This window comes from Salvelinus fontinalis, unplaced genomic scaffold, assembly GCF_029448725.1.
Source record: "Salvelinus fontinalis isolate EN_2023a unplaced genomic scaffold, ASM2944872v1 scaffold_0132, whole genome shotgun sequence".
Taxonomy (NCBI): domain Eukaryota; kingdom Metazoa; phylum Chordata; class Actinopteri; order Salmoniformes; family Salmonidae; genus Salvelinus; species Salvelinus fontinalis.
The window spans coordinates 330,049-352,865 of record NW_026600341.1 but is presented as its reverse complement, the minus strand read 5'-3'; the positions used below and the strand labels follow the sequence as shown (position 1 = coordinate 352,865).

Below are 22,817 nucleotides of genomic sequence, written 5' to 3'. Positions count from 1 at the left end.
TGATCTAGGATCAGTTTAGCCTTTTAGATCATAATGAATCAGATTACATGGAGAGGAGGACCTGATCCTAGATCATAAGGAATCAGAATACATGGAGAAGGGGACCTGATCCTAGAACATCACTCCTCCTCTGGGACACCACCTGTATGAAACAGAACACATAGTTGTAAAGTCTAGTTACAGCATGTGTTTACTGCCATCTAGTGGAAGATACCAATAAAACACTTTATTATCAGGGTGGGGAGACAGCTGAGCTGAAACAGAAAGTAAAGCTGTTCTATTTTAGAGGGTCCATTTTGCGACGACAGAGTAGAAAACGCAATATGGAGAGAAGAAGAAAAAAGAGGTGAGAATCTCTATCTTTGAACAATAGTTTATTCTAAAGGACAGAGTAAGATAATGAATACCTGTAATGAGATATTACTAGTTGGTAGAACTGCTACTTGAGCCGAGTTGCTGACAGACAGCAGTTTTCAAAGTGGAAACTAATCAGAAGGCCGAAATGTTATCAGTAAAACGTCTGTTAAATATGGTGGAGGAGCTTTTCAATTATATGGTTTTATGTTTATCTCAGGGTTTCTCAATCCTTTTGTTCTTACCAGCACTTACACACCTGATTCAACTAATCATCAAATATTTTAAGACAGTTTAATATTTGAGGCATACAAATGAACATTCTCAAATTAAAACCTTTTGGTTTGTAGGCCTGTTTATAATTATTAAAGTCCGACAGTAACTCACATTTTGGAGGAAAAAAACACAGCTAAACTTGGTTTCAAGTAAATTATATGTTTATCAAAAATAATGTAAGAGAGATGTCTTGAAGAAACGCGTCTGGGTTTAGAACTCTGTGTCTCAGTGCGCTGCGACAGTGGGAAGTTCGTTTTGCATGGCCCGGTGCTACAGCTGAGTGGACATTTATTTTAAGGACCAATGGAATGGTATTAAATGCGCAAATTATTCTCACCCGGGGAGCCGGGCAATACAAAACGAATTCCCCCAGTGACCGTTACTTTGTTTCCTGATATGAAATGTAAAGTAACTTTGTACCCGACGCAGTTCCAGAATGTCTGTTGAAACTGTGTCTCATATGGAACGTTAGAACAGTGGTGGAAACAGAACTCAGTTCTCAAACTGGAGTAAAAGGAAAGATTCCTTCATAGAACATGACTCAAGTAAAAGTGAAAGTCACACAGTAAAATACTACTTCAGTAAAAGTCTAAAAGTATTTGGTTTTAAATATAATTAAGTATCAAAAGTAAATGTAATTGCTAAAATATACTTAAGCATCAAAAGTAAAAATAAAGTAGTAATAATTTAAAATTAATTTTATTAAGCAAACCAGACGGCACAATTTTCTTGTTATTTTAATTTACGGATAGCCAGGGTCACACTCCAACACTCAGACGTCATTTAAAAACAAAACATTTGTGTTTAGTGAGTCCACCAGGTCAGAGGCAGTAGGGATGACCAGGGATGTTCTCTGTTTAATGAGTCTGCCAGATCAGAGGCAGTAGGGATGACCGGGAATGTTCTCTTGATAAGTGTGTGAATTGGACCATTTTCCTGTCCTGCTAAGCATTCAAAATGTGACGAGTACTTTTGGTGTCAGTGAAAATGTATGGAGTAAAAAGTACATCATTTTCTTTATGAATGTAGTGAAGTAAAAGTAAAAGTTGTTAAAAATATAAATAGTAAAGTACAGATACCCCCCAAAAAACTACTTAAGTAGTACTTTAAAGTATTTTTACTGAAGTACTTTACACCACTGCATTAGAAGACAGATACATGTGTTGATTTGAAGGAAAGACGGGCAGATTCTGGTAGGTAGGCTACAAACTATTATAAAGTTCGGTCGTCGTCAGACATTCAACAGTCACAGTAGGTTTGAGCTACAGTATGATCACTAATCATGCCGACCAACCTGATGGTCTCTGTTGGAAATGTTGTGAAAAGTATCTGGCCCAGGCTATAAATATCTGGCATTACTCATCTCATATGTATATACTGTATTCTATACTATTCTACTGTATCTTAGTCTATGCATTACTCATCTCATATGTATATACTGTATTCTATACTATTCTACTGTATCTTAGTCTATGCATTACTCATCTCATATGTATGTACTGTATTCTATACTATTCTACTGGAACATTAGTCTATGCATTACTCATCTCATATGTATATACTGTATTCTATACTATTCTACTGTATCCTAGTCTATGCCGCTCAGACATTGTGACCAATAACATTTGATCTGATTTGATTTGATTTAGATTAGGCTTTATACACTACATTACCAAAATGTGGACACCTGCTAGTCGAACATCTCATTCCAAAATCATAGGCATTCATATGGAGTTGTTCCCCCTTTGCTGCTATAACAGCCTCCACTCTTCTGGGAAGGCTTTCCACTAGATGTAGGAACATTGCTGCGGGGACTTGCTTCCATTCAGCCACAAGAGCATTAGGGAGGTCGGGCACTGATGTTGGGTGATTAGGCCTGGCTCGCAATCGGCATTCCAATTCATCCCAAAGGTGTTCGATGGGGCTGAGGTCAGGGCTCTGTGCAGGCCAGTCAAGTTCATCCACACCGATCTCGACAAGCCATTTCTGTATGGACCTCGCTTTCTGCACGGGGACATTGTCATGCTGAAACAGGAAAGGTACTTCCCCAAACTGTTGCCACAAAGTTGGAACACTAGAATTGTCTAGAATGTTATTTTATGCTGTAGCGTTCAGACTTCCCTTCACTGGAACTAAGAGGCCCGAACCATGAAAAACAGCACCAGACCATTATTCCTCCTCCACCAAACTTTACAGTTGGCACTATGCATTCGGGCAGGTAGCGTTTTCGAGGCATCCGCCAAACCCAGATTCTTCTGTCGGACTGCCAGATGGTGAAGCGTGATTCATAACTCTAAAGACCACGTTTCCACTGCTCCAGAGTCCAATGGCGGTGAGCTTTACATCACTCAAGCCGATGCTTGGCATTGAACATGGTGATCTTGTGTGCGGCTGCTCTGTCATGGAAACTGATTTCATGAAGCTCCCGACGAACAGTTATTTTGCTGACGTTGCAGTTTGGAACTCAGTAGTGAGTGTTGCAACCGAGGACAGACCATTTTTATGCGCTTCCTCACTCGGCGGGCCCGTTCTGTGAGCTTGTGTGGCCTACCACTTCACGGTTGAGCCGTTGTTGCTCCTAGACGTTTCCCCTTCACAATAACAGCACTTACAATTGATGGTGCCACGTTGAAAGTCACTGAGCTCTTCAGTATCGGTCGTTCTACAATGTTTGTCTATGGAGATTGCATGGCTGTCTGCTCGATTTTATACACCTGTTAGCAACGGGTGTGGCTGAAATTGCCGAATCCACTAATTTGAAAGGGGTGTCCACATACTTTTGTATATTTAGTGTACATGCTCTGTCCTGCTACTGGAAGGACTTTAACATTATGTGAACTGACCTGAACAGGTTTAGACTGGTCATCTATGATATGTAGGTTATATACAGTACATTCTCTGTCCTGCTACTGGTAGGCCTATAACATTATGTGAACTGACCTGAACAGGTTTAGACTGGTCATCTATGATATGTAGGTTATATACAGTACATTCTCTGTCCTGCTACTGGTAGGACTATAACACTATGTCAAATCAAATCAAATTTATTTTATATAGCCCTTCGTACATCAGCTAATATCTCGAAGTGCTGTACAGAAACCCAGCCTAAAACCCCAAACAGCAAGCAATGCAGGTGTAGGAGCACGGTGGCTAGGAAAAACTCCCTAGAAAGGCCAAAACCTAGGAAGAAACCTAGAGAGGAACCAGGCTATGAGGGGTGGCCAGTCCTCTTCTGGCTGTGCCGGGTGGAGATTATAACAGAACTATGCCAAGATTTTCAAAATATTCATAAGTGACAAGCATGGTCAAATAATAATCATGAATAATTTTCAGTTGGCTTTTCATAGCCGATCATTAAGAGTGTGAACTGATCTGAACAGGTTTAGACTGGTCATCTATGATATGTAGGCTATATCTGAGGTATAGACCTTGATCTGCATATCACTAACAAACCTCTACTATACATTATAACCTAGCCTACTTTACATAATATAAACTCTCTTACTTGATGCAAAAAAACTTTATGAATGGATCAAAGATTTCCCCCTTCGATCAATCATGACCGTTTTTGCCCTTCTGTCTACATTCTCAGATACGTTTAAAAAAAAAAACAGATTGAAAGACATTAAATAGCCTACTGTTAGTGAATACAAATAATTGTGAGGCCTGGCCTTGTGTTGCTGTACTGTCTAGAACTACCTTAACAAACAGTGACTTATTATTATTATTGACATACACAAATACGTGTTTATATCACCTACTTGGGACACCTGTTCTCACACCACATTCTGGGGACACCACTTTCCTGACAACCTAGAGACAAGATGAAAACATCAAATAATCTAAAATAAACCTATAATGAATACACCCCTTTAAATGTAATTGATTCATTGAAATAAGGGTAGATGACATTGTGGGGACTGGGAAGGTGAACAATGTGGGGACCCAAGAGGAAACTTCTTATTTGGCGTCATCTGGGGACCAAGTTCCGATCAACTAGTACCATCTGGGGACACTAGAGATCATTGCCGGGCGTCCTCTTTAGCATATTGTCACGCCCTGAGTTATCTTTGTTTCCTTTATTATTTTGGTTAGGTCAGGGTGTGACATGGGGGATTTATGTGTTTTGGTTTGTCTAGGGGTTTTGTATGTTTATGGGGTGTTTTACTAGTCTAGGTGTTTGTATGTCTATGGTTGCCTAGATTGGTTCTCAATGAGAGGCAGCTGTTTATCGTTGTCTCTGATTGGGAACCATATTTAGGCAGCCATATTCCGTTGGGTATTTCGTGGGTTATTGTCTATATGTAAGTTGCCTGTGTCTGCACTTGTTTAATATATAGCTTCACGTTCGTTTGTTGTTTTGCATAGTTTGTTTAAGTGTTCTTCGGTTTGTTTAATAAATAGAAGATGTATTGTTATCACGCTGCGCCTTGGTCCTCTCTTCCACATTACGACGAACGTGACACATATATTGAATATATATTGAATATATATTGAATATATATATATATATATAGAATATATATATATAGAATATATATATATAGAATATATATATATATATATATATATATATATATATATATATTATTGTGTGGGCTAGGCGTCCCGCTAGCGGAACAACTTCTGGTGAAATTGGTGGGCGCGCAATTCAAATAAATAATCATAAAAATGATGGATATTAAACATTTAGGTACATACAAGTGTCTTATATCGGTTGAAAGCTTAAATTCTTGTTAATCTAACTGCACTATCTGATTTACAGTAGCTATTACAGCGAAAACATGCTATGCGATTTTTTGAGGATGACTCCCCACAAAATATGTTTCCACCGGCACAGGTTTCATAAATTCACAAATAGCGATTAAATATTCACTTACTTTTTGAAAAATCTTCCTCTGATTTGTCATCCAAAGGGTCCCAGCTATAACATGTAGTATCGTTTTGTTAGATAAAAAAATAATTATAAAATCATTCTTTATATCTCAGTAAGTCAGTTTAGTTGGTGCCATCGATTTGAGTAATCAACTCGTTCAACATGCAGAGAAAGGAATCCAAAAATCTGCCACTAAACTTTGTTTCAACAAGTCAAAATAAGTTTCTATTTAATCCTCAGATACCCTAAAATATAATCAAACTCTAATATTTCTTACGGAAAGAAGTATGTTCAATAGGAAACCGAATTTAGCAGGTGCGTCCTGCCTAAAACCTTGAACATAGACTGCTGACACCCTGTGGAAGCCATAGGAATTGCATTCTGGGAGCTAGAATTCAGTATGCCCCTATACTTTCCATTGTAAGCGCACAGGCTCTCAAAAAACAAATATCAGGTTGGTTTTCCTTTGGGTTTTCTCCTACCATATCTATTATGTTATATTCTCCTACATTATTTTTAAATTTCTACAAATTTCAAAGTGTTTTCTTTCCAATGGTACCAATTATTTGCTTATCCTGCCTTCAGGGCCTGAGCAACAGGCAGTTTACTTTGGGCACGTCATTCAGGCGGAAATTAAGAAAAAAGGGGCCTAGCCCTAAGTAAGTGTGAGACATGGCCTTGTGTTGCTGTACTGTCTTTAATTACCTTAACAAACAGTGACTTATTATTATTGACAGTTACCATGGAGATAACCTGACTGTTTCGATATGTCTGTTAGTAAATATTTTTTTATCTCAAAGAGTTAATGAATAAATGATAACAATTGACATTCAATAATTAGTTGTCACTGTGTTAACCACAACCAACATGCTGGATCTCTGTTTAGGGGTCAGTGCTCTAAAATGAGTCTCTCTGTGGAGAGAGAGGAGGGGGGCCCTGCCTCTAAAATGCATCTCTCTGGGGAACATGACACCAAAGCTAAGAGGTAAGATGACAATTTTATGAAGAATTTATTACGTTTATTTCCAAAATAAATAGCTATTTTAAGATGGATGCACTTACTGTAAATCTCTCTGGATAAGAGCATCTGCTAAATCAGGGGTTCTCAATCCGGGGTCTGTGGAGGTACTGCAGGGGTTCTCAATCCGGGGTCTGTGGAGGTACTGCAGGGGTTCCACGGCACCCTGACTGTACTCGTTGCAATGTAAGACATTTGATAGAATTTTCACACGACACGACCACTTTGCCTACTCTTAATTATTGACTAATATAATGGAATGCATATTGTTTTAACCAATTCTGATGGTTGTTACAAGCAGAATTTTGACAATATTACCGTTATATCAACACACTCTTCACACCCGTTTAACAACTCTAAATAGCTTTGGAATAGTAGCATCAAGTCCCTTGCCAATAATGTTGCCTACAACGTTGCATACAATGTTCATATTCATTGAACACATATTACGCCCTAGATGCCTTCAATTGCCCATTTTATAGCAATGCCCAATTTAGGATTATTATTTAACAACATGATGTTGTGCTCCAAAGGGAGAACTTGAAATAACATGATGTAGATAATTAAATAATCAAAAGAAAAACATGTTTAGAAAATACGTTTCCTTATAGAACCAAAAAGGCTATCACTTCCTTAATATATGGAATCACTAAAAGTTAAATATATTTTTGGGTTCAGTGAAGAAGAACCTCTAGAGTTCTGATCAACGAAAGGTGAATGTTTTGAGGATGTGAACCCAGCAGCTCTCCAGTGGTCAGATCAATTCCACCTGTATTTTCCAGCACCGGCCAGGGATTCGAACCAGCCACCTTTCGGTCACAGCTCCAACTCCAACCTGAGTTTCTCTTCAGAAATAAGCATGAGTTAATCTGCCAAAATGAAGACAAAATGCTATGCAGACATACATGGTATCACTTGTGATACATAATTATTATACATAAATCATTGCCAAAAGCACAAGACATACTGTTGCATGTAGGTCTATATTATTAATGGATTGATCATATAGAAATATAAAACATTATTTTTAACTACTACAAAGCAATTACATGTGGCGCAGGAACCACTGACTAACTGCATTATTCTATAGTATTATCAAGACACCTGCTGTTAACTCTTAACTACTTAGGACAGCTCACGAGGTGTCCTAAATATCTGCCGACTAGGTGGGACTAGAGACTTCATGCATAGCTTTAATTTATACCAATAAGTGTAAAATGTCTTTATTCTCAGCACTTATACGACCAATTTTCTACTCTGAGACACTTTGGCAATATGGGCCCAGATCTCAAAATATTGTTATAAAAAACACTGAATGTTTGTTTTACATAATAATAAAATGAATATTACTAATGTAACCCACTGTAAAGACTGGGTTTAGTTGATTGTGTTGCACTGCTCATGTCCGCGTCCTGGAACTGTCCGCGTCCCCGTACAGAACTGTCCGCGTCCCCGTTCGGTGTGGCGCCAAGCATATTGTCCGGTTACGCGCAGAGTTGTCTGAGGTGATCTTGGGGAATAACGACGGAGTTCACTACAGTTTTGAGACACCGAAGTTTATTGTTCAATTTGCTTTTTTCTTTACGGTCAGGGACAGTATGAGTGTAGCCAGATAATTTTCACTCTCTGTCCTTGTTTCATTCTGTGGTTCACCGGATTCGTCATTTTCATCGAGACGAGGTACAGAACGACCAGCTAGGTAAGCTAGCTAGCTACTATACCAGCAGCATCCTAGTTAACTTAGCTAACAATACATCATTCTCTCGTTGACGGAGGGATGCTGGCTACCTCTGTCCGGTTCTCCTCTCTTTACTAGATGGACGGTAACTTTAGTGTTTAACCCCTCTGTGTCCAAGGACCGATCTTTTGAATATTATTTTCAGGGCGCCTCAATAGCAGGTATTGTACACCGGGTAAATAATCACTATTCAGAGCCTCAACCTCAGTAAACATTCATTATAAAAAACATCTTAATATCTGATATTGCGAGTAAACAACCTCGGAATAGAAAAGACAAGAGTGCGTCTTCCAGCCCACCAATAAATTACATAATTCAACCCTCCCGGTTAGTAAATTTACCTCAACATGCCCCTGGAGAAGGCAGAGTAACGACACCAGCCTTTTAGCGGGGCTGACTACAACGCTCGAGTCGCTAAATGAATTTCGTTATTAAAAATGACACACTGCTCGCGCGCGCCAACGAGCGTCTAGAAGTCAGTTCTATTTGTGACGCAATTCGCGCTGCATCTCATTGGTTTATAGAAGCAGGTACCCACATGCCATCTCCTCATTGGTTTATAGAAGCAGGTACCCACGTGCCATCTCCTCATTGGTTTATAGAAGCAGGTATCCACGTGCCATCTCCTCATTGGTTTATAGAAGCAGGTACCCACGTGCCATCTCATTGGTTTATAGAAGCAGGTATCCACGTGCCATCTCCTCATTGGTTTATAGAAGAAGGTACCCACGTGCCATCTCCTCATTGGCTTATAGAAGCAGGTACCCACGTGCCATCTCCTCATTGGCTTATAGAAGCAGGTACCCACGTGCCATCTCCTCATTTAGCAAAAAACATAACTTAACATAAACATAACTTCTTTATACAACAAAAGCTAATTTACGAACATTTCTGAAAATGGATATATAGCTTTTTGGAATGAAACTCTTCTTCTGTTTCCCCATCTGAGCTCAGAGTAGATGAGAGATGTAATGTTTGTCTCTGTTGTGTTGAAGCCCAATCAAGCAGGAGAGACCAGCCTCCCCTGTACCGAGCTGTGTGTCCATGAAGAGTGACAGGTCTATGGAACTACCTCTAACCTTTAGAGAGGGAGACTTTTCTACTGAACAAAGGTAAGAAGAACTCATGGGTCATGGTCAGTGAGTTAAACAACACTGTCTCTAGTCATTTCTCCTCTCCCATTTTCCCATTTATTTTTGTTGTTTTCATAATCCATAGGCTAATCCTTTTGTCCATTTTCATAGTCCTAAAACAATATTAAACAAACACAACATTCCCCCCCTGTGTGTGTGTGTGTGTGTGTGTGTGTGTGTGTGTGTGTGTGTGTGTGTGTGTGTGTGTGTGTGTGTGTGTGTGTGTGTGTACTCCCTGGATGAGGAGATGTAATCTCATGTTTTGTCCACAGAAACCAACAGGAGAGATCAGAGTCAGAGATTCTCAGTGGTCAGTCTTCCCAGAGTCATCAAACAGACCTGGCCTCCATATTCAGTGTATGTGGTCCTGTTATGTACATTTGTTTTTGTTTACCTCAAATAAAGTTGATCTGTCAATCATTCATTAATGTGTTAATGAGAAACATTTATTCTCTTGCTTAACTCATTTACTTAATTTATTCCAGATGCTTGAAGAGAATATTATGACATTTGTGAAGAACGAGCTGAATAAGTTCAAGAGGATTCTTAGTCCAGAACTCCCAGAAGGCTTTGAGAGTCAGAAGCAGGAAGTGGTGGATGCTGAAGATGAGAAGCAGGAGAGCAGTGCCAGAGAGGGGGCTCTGAAGATCACACTGCACGTCCTGAGGAAAATGAACCAGAAGGAGCTTGCTGACACACTGGAGAAATGTAAGATCTGTCTGCCTCATGTTGAATGCTGTTTTATAACATTTAAAAGCTGTAGCTAAAGTACAGCTAAAGTAGCTGTGTAACTCAATGATATTGTAGCAGCCTTAACTAGAGGTCGACCGATTATGATTTTTCAACGCAGATACCGATACCGATTATTGGACGACCAAAAAAGCCGATACCGATTAATCGGCCAATTTAAAAAAAAATGTATTTGTAATAATTACAATTACAACAATACTGAATGAACACTTATTTTAACTTAATATAATACATTTAATGTATTTAATGCATTTTACAAAAAAAGGCTGCACACAGCCGTGCACCCAACTGATGGTTTGATGACAACAATTTGTCTGCATACACACATAAACCTGCAAACATTAAATAATTACTACAGCAGCTACACATAAATAATATGTAATCAACTAAAAATACCAAAATAAAGGTTGACTCAGTTCACAACTATATTGGTCAAGTTTTTCGGTTAGTCTTTGATGAGGAGATGCTGCCTGTCCTTGAACACACCAAGTGGATTCTCTCTCTACTATCGATTGATCATGTTCTGAAAATGATAAACACAAAACAAAATGCAAGCACAATCATTAAATTGCACACAGTTTAACTGTTCTTCTTCTTGGTTGAATTACATTTTATTATATTTTAATTAAGTTTAAAAAAAAAAATGCTTGCCTGTGTGTTTTCTGACCAGATGTCTGACACCGTTTTCCCGTTACCAGTGTGTCAATGTCTGGTTTTAGGTCCTGTGCTGAGGCAATGCGTAGAACAGCATGGAGGTTGTCATCCGTGAGGCGTGATCTGTGCTTGTTTTTGTTCAGATTCATTATGGAAAAAAACTGTTCGCACAGATAGGTGCTCCCAAACATGGACAGAACACGGGCAGCATGAAGTCGAAGCTGTGGCATCAAACCAGGAGGCAGCAGACGGTAAAAGTCCTGGATTGTAGCATCCTGAAACTTTGCTCTCAGGCCACTGTCGCTTTGAAGCTCAATTAGCTCCATCTGAAGGTGTTGGGGTGCAGTGCAGACATCGGTGGTGAAAGGATTGGCAAAGATGTCAAAGCCAGACTGTTGTGCTCTGAAGTCAGAGAAGCGCCGATCAAACTCAGTCTTTAACCAGCTCAGTTTGGTAGCCAACTGAGCACATGAAAAAGTCTCGGGAAATGAGGCTGACATGCTCTGACAAACAGGAAAGTGAACAAGATTGTCCTGTTTCACTTGCCACATCCATAAGTCCAATTTACGCTGGAAAGCCGTGATCGTGTCGGACATCTGCGTGATGACTTGTTTGCGTCCCTGCAGCTTCTGATTCAGCTGGGCGAGATGGTCGGTTATGTCACACAACACAGCAAAGTCACACATCCACTTTGGATCTGATAGTTCAGACATGAGTTTTCCTTTACTCTGCATAAAAAGAGCAATGTCTTTCCTGAGCTCGAAAAATCGCTTGAGGACTTTGCTCCTACTCAGCCACCGCACTTCTGTATGGTACAGCACATCCCCGTGTTCCGAGCCCATCTCCAGCAAAAACTGCTGGAACTGACGGTGATTCAGGCCACGCGCCCGAATGAAGTTCACTGTTTTCATGACTGTGGTCACAATGTCCTCCATCCCCAGCACCTTCCCACACAAAGCTTCTTGATGGATAATGCAATGATACGTTATCAAAGGCGTGTGACAGTTCATTTTTTGCATTTTCCCCTTCATTAGTCCAACCAAGCCCACTTTTCCTCCACACATTGCCGGTGCACCGTCTGTAGTTAATCCTACCAAGTTTTCCCACTGCAATGCATTTTTACTTACGGACTTCTCTACCGCATCAAAAATGTTCTGTCCCGTCGTGGTCCCATGCATTGCAGCCACATCCAACAGCTCCTCAGTGATAGAGAGGTCCGACTTTACGCCTCTAATAAAAATTGATAACTGCGCTGTGTCCGTGTTATCTGTGCTTTCATCAACAGCTAATGAAAAAGCTGTGTAGCTGCGTGTCTCCTCGGCCAGCTGTGTTGTAAGATTTTCTGCTAGTTCCTTCACTCGGTCGACGATGGTGTTTCTTGATAAACTGACATTTTTAAACGTCTGTAACTGGTCGGGACACACCTGCTCACAGACCTTCACCATGCACTGCTTCAAAAACGCTCCCTCTGAAAAAGACTTGGAAGCGTGGGCGATTTCTTCAGCCACAATGAAGCTAGCTTTCACCGCGGCCTCGTTTTTGGCTGTGGATTTCATGAACAAACTCTGCTGCGACCGCAGTTTGCCTTTTAATTCTTGGGCAATTTGTTGCTTTTCTTGAAGGCTAGCTTTAGCGTACTTAGCTCCGTGTTTGGTGTCAAAATGTCGACGCAGATTGTACTCTTTGACAACCGACACCGCCTCGTAACACAAAAGACATACCGGTCTTTCTCCTTGAAGCGCAAACAAGTATTCGCCTTCCCATCTTTCTTGAAACAGTCTTCCGTCTGCATCAACTTTTCTCTTTCTGGACATTTTGGGATCATTATTTATATCTCAATTCCACTCGTTGGCATGGACACTGCCGTGGCTAGCGTAGTCGAAAGGCATTGTGGGAATGTAGTTTTTGGTCAAAGCACGCTCTTAATTTATTTTTTGGTATTTATTTTTAGACACTCAACTTTTAAGCTCTCGCGGGCCACATAAAATGACCTGGCGGGCCACATCTGGCCCGCGGGCCTTGAGTTTGACACATGTGCTCTATACCATTTGTATTTCATTAACCTTTGACTATTGGATGTTCTTATAGGCACTTTAGTATTGCCAGTGTAGCAGTATAGCTTCCGTCCCTCTCCTCGCTCCTCCCTGGGCTCGAACCAGGAACACAACGACAACAGCCACCCTCGAAGCAGCGTTACCCATGCAGAGCAAGGGGAACAACTACTCCAAGTCTCAGAGCGAGTGACGTTTGAAACGCTATTAGCGCGCGCTAACTAGCCAGCCATTTCACATCGGTTACACCAGCCTCATCTCGGGAGTTGATAGGCTTGAAGTCATAAACAGTGCGATGCTTGACGCACAACGAAGAGGTGCTGGCAAAACGCACGAAAGTGCTGTTTGAATGAATGTTTACGCTCCTGCTTCTGCCTACCACCGCTCAGTCAGATACTTAGATACTTAGATACTTGTATGCTTGTATGCTCAGTCAGATTATATATATTATCTAGCAGGACACGCTAGATAATATCTAGTAATATCATCAACCATGTGTAGTTAACTAGTGATTATGATTGATTGTTTTTTATAAGATACGTTTAATACTAGCTAGCAACTTACCTTGGCTTACTGCATTCGCGTAACAGGCAGTCTCCTTGTGGAGTGCAACGAGAGGCAGGCAGGTCGTTATTGCATTGAACTAGTTAACCTGAAGGTTGCAAGATTGGATCCCTCGAGCTGATAAGGTGAAAATCTGTCATTCTGCCCCTGAACGAGGCAGTTAACCCACCGTTCCTAGGCCGTCATTGAAAATAAGAATGTGTTCTTAACTGACTTGTTAAATAAAGGTGTAAAAAATAAAAAAAATAGAAAAACATCTGCAAAATCGGTGTCCAAAAATACCGATTTCCGATTGTTATGAAAACTTGAAATCGTCCCTAATTAATCGGCCATTCCGATTATTCGGTTGACCTCTAGCCTTAACACAACACCCAGTGACCTCATCAAGTAGCAGCAGGGATGTGTTGTGGTGATTAATTTAGAGACAGAGAGACAACATTAATAATACCATCAATAATACCAATAATAATATAATCAGTCACACCAGTCTGTAATGCATTATGAAAACATTTACACATGTATACAGTCAGTTAAGAGAATAAATGATTATAATTTAAAACTTTATAACAGTCCTACAATACTGTAGTCATTAAAACAGACGTAATATTAATATCCTCTGTGTTATTTCTAGATTCAGATGAGCTTGCTGTGATTTGCCAACGTGAACTCAAATCTAATCTAAAGAAGAAGTTTCAATGTGTATTTGAGGGGATCGCTGAACAAGGAAAACCAACACTTCTCAATAAGATATACACAGAGCTCTACATCACAGAGGGTGGAACAGGAGAGGTCAATAATGAACATGAGCTGAGACAGATTGAGACAACAACCAGGAAACAAGCAAGACCAGAGACTGCAATCAAATGTAACGACATCTTCAAACCCTTAACTGGACATGACAAACATATCAGAACTGTGCTGACAAAGGGAGTCGCTGGCATTGGAAAAACAGTCTCTGTGCAGAAGTTCATTCTGGACTGGTCTGAAGGAAAAGCAAATCAGGATGTCCAATTTGTATTTTCATTCCCTTTCCGGGAGCTGAATTTGATGAAAGAGGACAAACACACTTTCATTGAACTCCTCAATCACTTCTCAATGGAAACCAAACAATCAGGAATCTCCATCTACAACAAGTACAAAGTTCTGTTCATCTTTGATGGTCTGGATGAGTGCCGACTGCCCCTAGACTTCCAGAAGAACAAGATCTGTTGGGACGTCACAAAGTCAACCTCAGTGGATGTTCTGCTGACAAATCTCATCAAGGGAAATCTGCTTCCCTCTGCTCTCCTCTGGATAACTACCCGACCTGCAGCAGCCAATAAGATTCCTTCAGGGTGTGTTCACCAGGTGACAGAGGTACGAGGGTTCAATGACCCACAGAAGGAGGAGTACTTCAGGAAGAGATTCAGTGATGAGGACCTGGCCAGCAGAATCATCTCACACATAAAGACATCAAGGAGCCTCCACATCATGTGCCACATTCCAGTCTTCTGTTGGATTTCTGCAACAGTCCTTGAACACATGCTGAAACATAAGAGAGAAGAGATGCCCAAGACTCTGACTGAGATGTACACACACCTTGTGGAGTTTCATACCAAACAGAAGAATGAAAAGTATCTTGGGAATGAAGAGACAGGTCCACACTGGAATAAAGAGAGCATTCTGTCACTGGGAAAACTGGCTTTTCAACAGCTTGTGAATGGCAATCTGATTTTCTATGAAGAAGACCTGAAAGAGGCTGGCATTGATGTCAATGAAGCCTCAGTGTACTCAGGATTGTGCACACAGCTCTTTAAAGAGGAATGTGGGCTGTACCGGGACAAGGTGTACTGCTTTGTTCATCTGAGCATTCAGGAGTTTCTGGCTGCTGTATATGTGTTCCTCTCATTCATCAACAACAATGAGAATCTAATGGACAAACTGCAAACAAACGACGAGCCTGAAGTTACTGTCTACAAGAGTGCTGTGGATAAAGCCTTACAAAGTGAGACGGGAAACCTGGACCTTTTCCTCCGCTTCCTTCTGGGCCTCTCACTGGAGTCCAATCAGAAGCACTTACGAGGTCTACTGACAAAGACAAGAAACAGCTCAAAATCCCATGAAGAAACAGTCAAGTACATCAAGGAGAAGATCGGGGAGAATCCCTCTCCAGAGAGGAGCATCAATCTGTTCCACTGTCTGAATGAACTGAATGACCATTCTCTAGTGGAGGAGATCCAAAGCTACCTGAGATCAGGAAGTCTCTCAAAACCCAAACTGTCACCTGCACAGTGGTCAGCTCTGGTCTTTGTGTTGCTGACTTCAGAAAAGGAGCTGGATGTGTTTGACCTGAAGAAATACTCCAGATCAGAGGAAGGTCTTCTGAGGCTGCTGCCAGTGGTCAAAGCCTCCAGAGCTGCTCTGTGAGTAAATAAAATGACATATCAGAACTAACCATCAGGAAGCATTATCCAGTTTAGAGAAAATGATGTATTATAATATGTATATAATATTATATTGAAAAATATATTAAATAAATGCATTGATTTTCACATTAGTATAACAATATGACCACATAGTTCTAGGAGATGGAAGATGAATCTATATGTTGTTTTGGATAATTAACCAAATGCATCTGCCATTGTCCTTCTACACTACTCGTGTTAAATTAACAGTGTGTTTGTGAAGTCATGATGATCTCTTTGTCAGGCTGTCAGGCTGTGGAGTGACAGAGGAAGGCTGTGCTTCTCTGGTCTCAGTTCTGAGGTCAAACCCCTCACACCTGAGAGAGCTGGACCTGAGTAACAATGACCTGAAGGATTCAGGAGTGAAGCTGCTCTCTGCTGTACTGGGGAATCCCCACTGTAAACTGGAGACTCTGAGGTCAGTATTCCTATAGTTGGTCAACAAGTGATAACTGTTCACCAGATCCACATGTGTTTACCAGACACACATAGTCCACACCATATGTGTTTGGACAGTGAAGCTCACAGTTTTAAATTTGGTTCTATGCTCCAGCATTTTGGATTTGAGATATAATGTTTCATATTAGATGACAGTACAGAATGTCACCTTTCATATTTATGTTTGTACAGTGGCTTGCAAAACTTTTCACCCCCCTTGGCATTTTTCCTATTTTGTTGCCTAAAAAACTGTAATTAAAATAGATGTTTTGGGGTTTGTATCAGTTGATTTACACAACATGCCTACCACTTTGAAGATGCATAATATTTTTTATTGTTAAACAACCAATAAATAAAAAAGAAAACAACTTGAGTGTACATAACTATTCACCCCCAAAGTCAATACTTTGTAGAACCACCTTTTGTAGCAATTACAGTTGCAAGTCTTTTGGGGTATGTCTCTATAAGCTTGGCACATTTAGCCACTGGGATGTTTGAACATTTTTCAAGGCAAAACTGCTCCAGCTCCTTCAAGTTGGATGGGCTCCGCTGGTGTACCGCAATCTGAAAGTCATTCCACAGATTCTCAATTGGATTGAGGTCTATGCTTTGACTTGACCATTACAAGACATTTACATTTTTCCCTTTTAACCACTCGAGTGTTGCTTTAGCAGTCTCAAAATCTCTGGAAGACTGAAACAGGTTTCCCTCAAGACTTTCCCTGTATTTAGCTCCATCCATCATTCCTTCAATTCTAACCAGTTTCCCAGTCCCTGCCGATGAAAAACATCCCCACAGCATGATGCTGCCACCACCATGCTTCACTGTGGGGATGGTGTTCTCGGGGTGATGAGAGGTGTTGGGTTTGCGCCAGACATAGCGTTTTCCTTGATGGCCATAAAGCTCAATTTTAGTCTCATCTGACCAGAGTACCTTCTTCCATATGTTTTGGGAGTCTCCCACGTGCCTTGTGGCGAACGCCAAACGTGTTTGTATTTTTCTTCTGGCCACACTTCCGTAAAGCCCAGCTCTGTGGAGTGTACGGCTTAAAGTGGTCCTATGGACAGATACTCCAATCTCTGCTGTGGAGCTTTGCAGCTCCTTCAGGGTTATCTTTGGTCTCTTTGTTTCCTCTCTGATTAATGCCCTCCTTGCCTGGTTCGTGAGTTTTCCCTCTCTTGGCAGGTTTGTTGTGGTGCCATATTCTTTCAATTTTTTAATAATGGATTTAAAGGTGCTCCGTGGGATTTTCAAAGTTTCAGATATTTTTTTATAACCAAACCCTGATCTGTACTTCTCCTCAACTTTGTCCCTGACCTGTTTGGAGAGCTCCTTGGTCTTCATGGTGCCGCTTGCTTGGTGGTGTCCCTTGCTTAGTGGAGTTGTAGACTCTGGGGCCTTGCAGAACAGGTGTATATACACTGAGGTCATGTGACAGATCATGTGACACTTAGATTGCACACAGGTGGACTTTATTTAACTAATTATGTGACTTCTGAAGGTAATTGGTTGCACCAGATCTTATTTAGGGGCTTCATAGCAAAGGGGGTGAATACATATTCACACACCACTTTTCAGTTTTTAATTTTATTTTTTAACGAAGTTATTTTTTTAAATTTCTCTTGACCAATTTGGACTATTTTGTGTTTGTCCATTACATGAAATCCAAATATAATCTATTTAAATGACATGTTGTAATGAAACAAAATAGGAACAACACCAAGGGGGATGAATACCTCTGCAAGGCACCGTAGTCTCCCATTTGAAGAAGTCTTCATTATTTGGACATATTCACATATATTGTATTAAAATAGTCATACTTTTAGTATTTGGTCCCATATCTGTGATTCTACTAACTTGTTGAATGCAACCAATGAGTTTGGAACCAAATACTACACATTTGACTACTTTAATACACTATAAGTAAATTGATCAGAATATTTACGACTTCAAATTATCAAAGTATGGGGGGACTAGATACATAAAGTGCTTTCATTTCCAATTGGTGAAACTGATAATTATTTAAATATCCTCAAATAAAAGGTGACATTATATACTGTCACCTCATATGAAACATTTGATCTCAAATCCAAAATGTTGGAGTATAGAGCCACATTTAAAATGTTAGCTTCACTGTCATTATAGATATGGTGTGGACTGTATACTCAATACAATCTAAATCTGATACCTCACTGTCATTATAGATATGGTGTGGACTGTATACTCAATACAATCTAAATCTGATACCTCACTGTCATTATAGATATGGTGTGGACTGTTTACTCAATACAATCTAAATCTGATACCTCACTGTCATTATAGATATGGTGTGGACTGTTTACTCAATACAATCTAAATCTGATACCTCACTGTCATTATAGATATGGTGTGGAATGTTTACTCAATACAATCTAAATCTGATACCTCACTGTCATTATAGATATGGTGTGGACTGTTTACTCAATACAATCTAAATCTGATACCTCACTGTCATTATAGATATGGTGTGGACTGTTTACTCAATACAATCTAAATCTGATACCTCACTGTCAAAATAGATATGGTGTGGACTGTATACTCAATACAATCTAAATCTGATACCTCACTGTCATTATAGATATGGTGTGGACTGTTTACTAAATACAATCTAAATCTGATACCTCACTGTCATTATAGATATGATGTGGACTGTTTACTCAATACAATCTAAATCTCATACCTCACTGTCATTATAGATATGATGTGGACTGTTTACTCAATACAATCTAAATCTGATACCTCACTGTCATTATAGATATGGTGTGGACTGTTTACTCAATACAATCTAAATCTGATACCTCACTGTCTGTCTTTTGACTGATGCTGCTTTTTAAACTGGTCTGGTCAGTCTACTCAAATATTTGTACTATATATGTTTCTATCTGCAGGCAATACTTTGATAATTAGTAATTTCTAATAATGATACGTTCATTTATGAATAGATAAGACAGGTTTCAGGACACTGTATCTGAATATGTTGAAAAAATATACTGCCACTATTTTCACCACCAAAGAATAGCAGTGTGATTTTAATATGATTTGACTCTTTGTAGGCTGTCAGGCTGTCTAGTCACAGAGGAAGGCTGTGCTTCTCTGGTCTCAGCTCTGAGGTCAAACCCCTCACACCTGAGAGAGCTGGACCTGAGCTACAATCACCCAGGAGACTCAGGAGTCAGACTGCTCTCTGCTGGACTGGAGGATCCACACTGCAGACTGGAGAAACTCAAGTATGTAGAGGGTTTATGTCCATGTTCATATCAGACATGCTTGACTTATCAGGCTGGTTAAGACAAACATTCTGACCACCACTTGGACAAGGGTGTGTGTGTGTGTGTGTGTGTGTGTGTGTGTGTGTGTGTGTGTGTGTGTGTGTGTGTGTGTGTGTGTGTGTGTGTGTGTGTGTGTGTATATTGGACACACACACACGTCACACACGTCACACACGTCACACACTTACACATTGGACACACACAAACACTGGACACACACACAAACACTGGACACACACACACTGGACACACACACAAACACTGGACACACACACACACACACACACACACACTGGACACAAACAGACAATTATTTTCACAAATGCTTGACCATGTGTGTGTGTGTGTATCCCTTAATGACTGTCTGTTCTTCTGCTTATCGCTACAGTGTGGAACATGGTGGAGAGAACAGAATGAAACCTGGCCTTAGAAAATGTGAGTGTTGACTGCTGTGAAGAATATGACTAAGAATAAGTCTTAATTCAAGTTAAGTCAAAGTCAAAGACCACCATCATTACTGACTTGGTCATATTAAATATCAGCTGTAGTTCTACAGAAGCAGAAATCAGGGACACCAACGTTTACAAAGAGTTGCTTTGACAGTGTGTGTGTGTGTGTGTGTGTGTGTGTGTGTGTGTGTGTGTGTGTGTGTGTGTGTGTGTGTGTGTGTGTGTGTGTGTGTGTGTGTGTGTGTGTGTGTGTGTGTGTGTGTGTGTGTGTGTGTGTGTGTGTGTGTAATTCATGGGAATAAGTGTGTTTTATATTACCATACAGTATAACATATGATCATTCAACAAGTCTCAAGTTACCTTAATTTCTCCTTTTGATACCTAGAAACATCTACATTAAATGAATTAGTGAAAAGTGAGTTAACATTCTAATGTGAATGATGATGATTTCTAATATTGTGTCTGGTTTCATCCATCAGATGTCTGTGATCTCACACTGGACCCAAACACAGTAAACAGACGCCTCTCTCTGTCTGAGGAGAACAGAAAGGTGACATGGAGGAGAGAGAAGCAGCCGTATCCTGATCACCCAGAGAGATTTGAGGACTGTGAACAGGTGCTGTGTAGAGAGGGTCTGACTGGGCGCTGTTACTGGGAGGCAGAGTGGAGTGGGATAATGGGGGCTGTTATAGGAGTGACATATAAAGGAATCAGCAGGAGAGGAGACCTTAAGGACTGTTGTCTTGGATACAATGACAAGTCCTGGAGTCTGACCTGCTATAACAACCGTTACACTGCCAGTCACAATAATAATGACACTAGCATAGACGTCCCCTCCTCCAGCTCCCACAGAGTAGGAGTGTATCTGGACTGGCCAGCCGGCACTCTGTCCTTCTATAGAGCCTCCTCTGACACACTGACACACCTGATCACATTCACCTCCACATTCACTGAGCCCCTCTATCCAGGTTTTAGGGTTTATGAAGACTCCTCAGTGACCCTGAAATAATAACCTGACACACACACACACACACACACACACACATTGGACTCACACACACACACACACACTGGACTCACACACACACACACACACACACACACACAGAAACATACACACTGGACACACACACTGGACTCACACACACACAAACACACACACACACACACACACTGGACTCACACACACACACACACACACACACACTCACACTCACACTCACTGGACACATACACACACACTGTACACACACACACTGGACACACTGTACACACACACACACTTGACACACACACACACACACACACACACACACACTGGACACATACACACACACACACTGGACACACACACATACACACTCACACACACTGGACACACACACATACACACTCACACACACACACTGGACACATACACACACACACACACTGGACACACACACACACACACACACACTGGACACACACACACACACACACACACACTGGACAGACACACACACACTGCACACACACACACACTTGACACATACACACACACACACACACACACTGGACACATACACACACACACACTGGACACACACACACACACACTGGACACACACACACACACACACACTGGACACACACACACATACACACTGGACACACACACACACACTGGACACACACACACTGGACACATACACACACACACACACTGGACACACACACACACTGGACACATACACACACACACACTGGACTCACACAGACACTGGACACACACACACTGGACACAAACACACACACACTGGACTCACACACAAACACACACACACACTGGACACACACACACTGGACACAAACACACACACACTGGACTCACACAGACACTGGACACACACACCTGCTGGACACACACACACTGGACTCACATACACACACGCTGGACTCATACACACACACACTGGACACACACAGACACACACTGGACACACACACACTGGACAAACAAACACACACACACATTGGACACACACAGACTGGACACACACACACACACACACACTGGACACACACTGGACACACACACACACACACACACACAAACACACTGGGCAAAGACACACACACACACACACACTGGACAAACAAACACACACTGGACACACACACACACTGGACTCACACACACTGAACTCACACACACACACTGGGCAAAGACACACACACAAGCACACACTGGACAAACACACACACACACACTGGACAAACACACACAAACACTGGACAAACACACACACACTGGACACACAAACACTGGACAAACAAAAAAACACACACACACACTGGACACACACACCTGCTGGACACACACACACACACACACACTGGACTCACAGACACAGACTGGACACACACACACACACACTCACACTGGACACACACACACTAGACACTCACACACACACACACACACACATGCATGTCTTCCTATAATTGTGACAATAACACCGTTAAAATACCAATGTGATCATTTGTTGTCTTTTATGTTGAATAACAAATTGTACAATTATATATGGACATACGCTCCATAGTTGTACAAGTATACAAGGATATATTGTACTTTTCATAATAAAACATACTTGAAACAAGAAAAGCATTTTAATTGTGAAAACAGTTTGGTTATTGATGTTACGTTTCCTCTGTCAGGTTGACGTTAACCTGCGACTGGTTGAAACATGAAACTAATATGAAATGAAATACAAAACAATTA

General features: G+C 40.9%; 2 protein-coding genes across 2 annotated transcripts; one reads left to right on the top strand and one right to left on the bottom strand.

The window, feature by feature from the left end:
- The first annotated feature begins 266 nt into the window (after positions 1-266).
- LOC129843412 (NLR family CARD domain-containing protein 3-like) lies at positions 267-22,709 on the top strand. Its single transcript, XM_055912122.1, has 10 exons — positions 267-346; positions 6,393-6,491; positions 9,258-9,374; positions 9,668-9,752; positions 9,881-10,103; positions 14,046-15,816; positions 16,103-16,276; positions 19,389-19,562; positions 19,993-20,039; positions 20,533-22,709. The coding sequence occupies exons 1-10, from the start codon at positions 324-326 to the stop codon at positions 21,060-21,062; spliced, it is 3,243 nt and encodes a 1,080-aa protein (XP_055768097.1). The 5' UTR covers positions 267-323; the 3' UTR covers positions 21,063-22,709.
- On the bottom strand, positions 10,385-12,193 carry LOC129843408 (general transcription factor II-I repeat domain-containing protein 2B-like). Its single transcript, XM_055912117.1, has 2 exons — positions 10,797-12,193; positions 10,385-10,668 (listed from the first exon to the last, which is right to left on the bottom strand). Exons 1-2 carry the CDS (start codon positions 11,975-11,977, stop codon positions 10,662-10,664), a joined length of 1,188 nt encoding a protein of 395 aa, XP_055768092.1. The 5' UTR covers positions 11,978-12,193; the 3' UTR covers positions 10,385-10,661.
- Positions 22,710-22,817: the final 108 nt, after the last annotated feature.

Excerpts from the sequence above, each read along its gene's own strand:
- LOC129843412 (XM_055912122.1), top strand. The coding sequence starts at position 324 with ATGGAGAGAAGAAGAAAAAAGAG. Across the intron at positions 347-6,392 it reads GAGAGAAGAAGAAAAAAGAG|GGGTCAGTGCTCTAAAATGA; the intron begins GTGAGAATCTCT and ends ATCTCTGTTTAG. Across the intron at positions 10,104-14,045 it reads TGCTGACACACTGGAGAAAT|ATTCAGATGAGCTTGCTGTG; the intron begins GTAAGATCTGTC and ends TGTTATTTCTAG.
- LOC129843408 (XM_055912117.1), bottom strand. The coding sequence starts at position 11,977 with ATGCATGGGACCACGACGGGACAGAACATTTTTGATGCGGTAGAGAAG.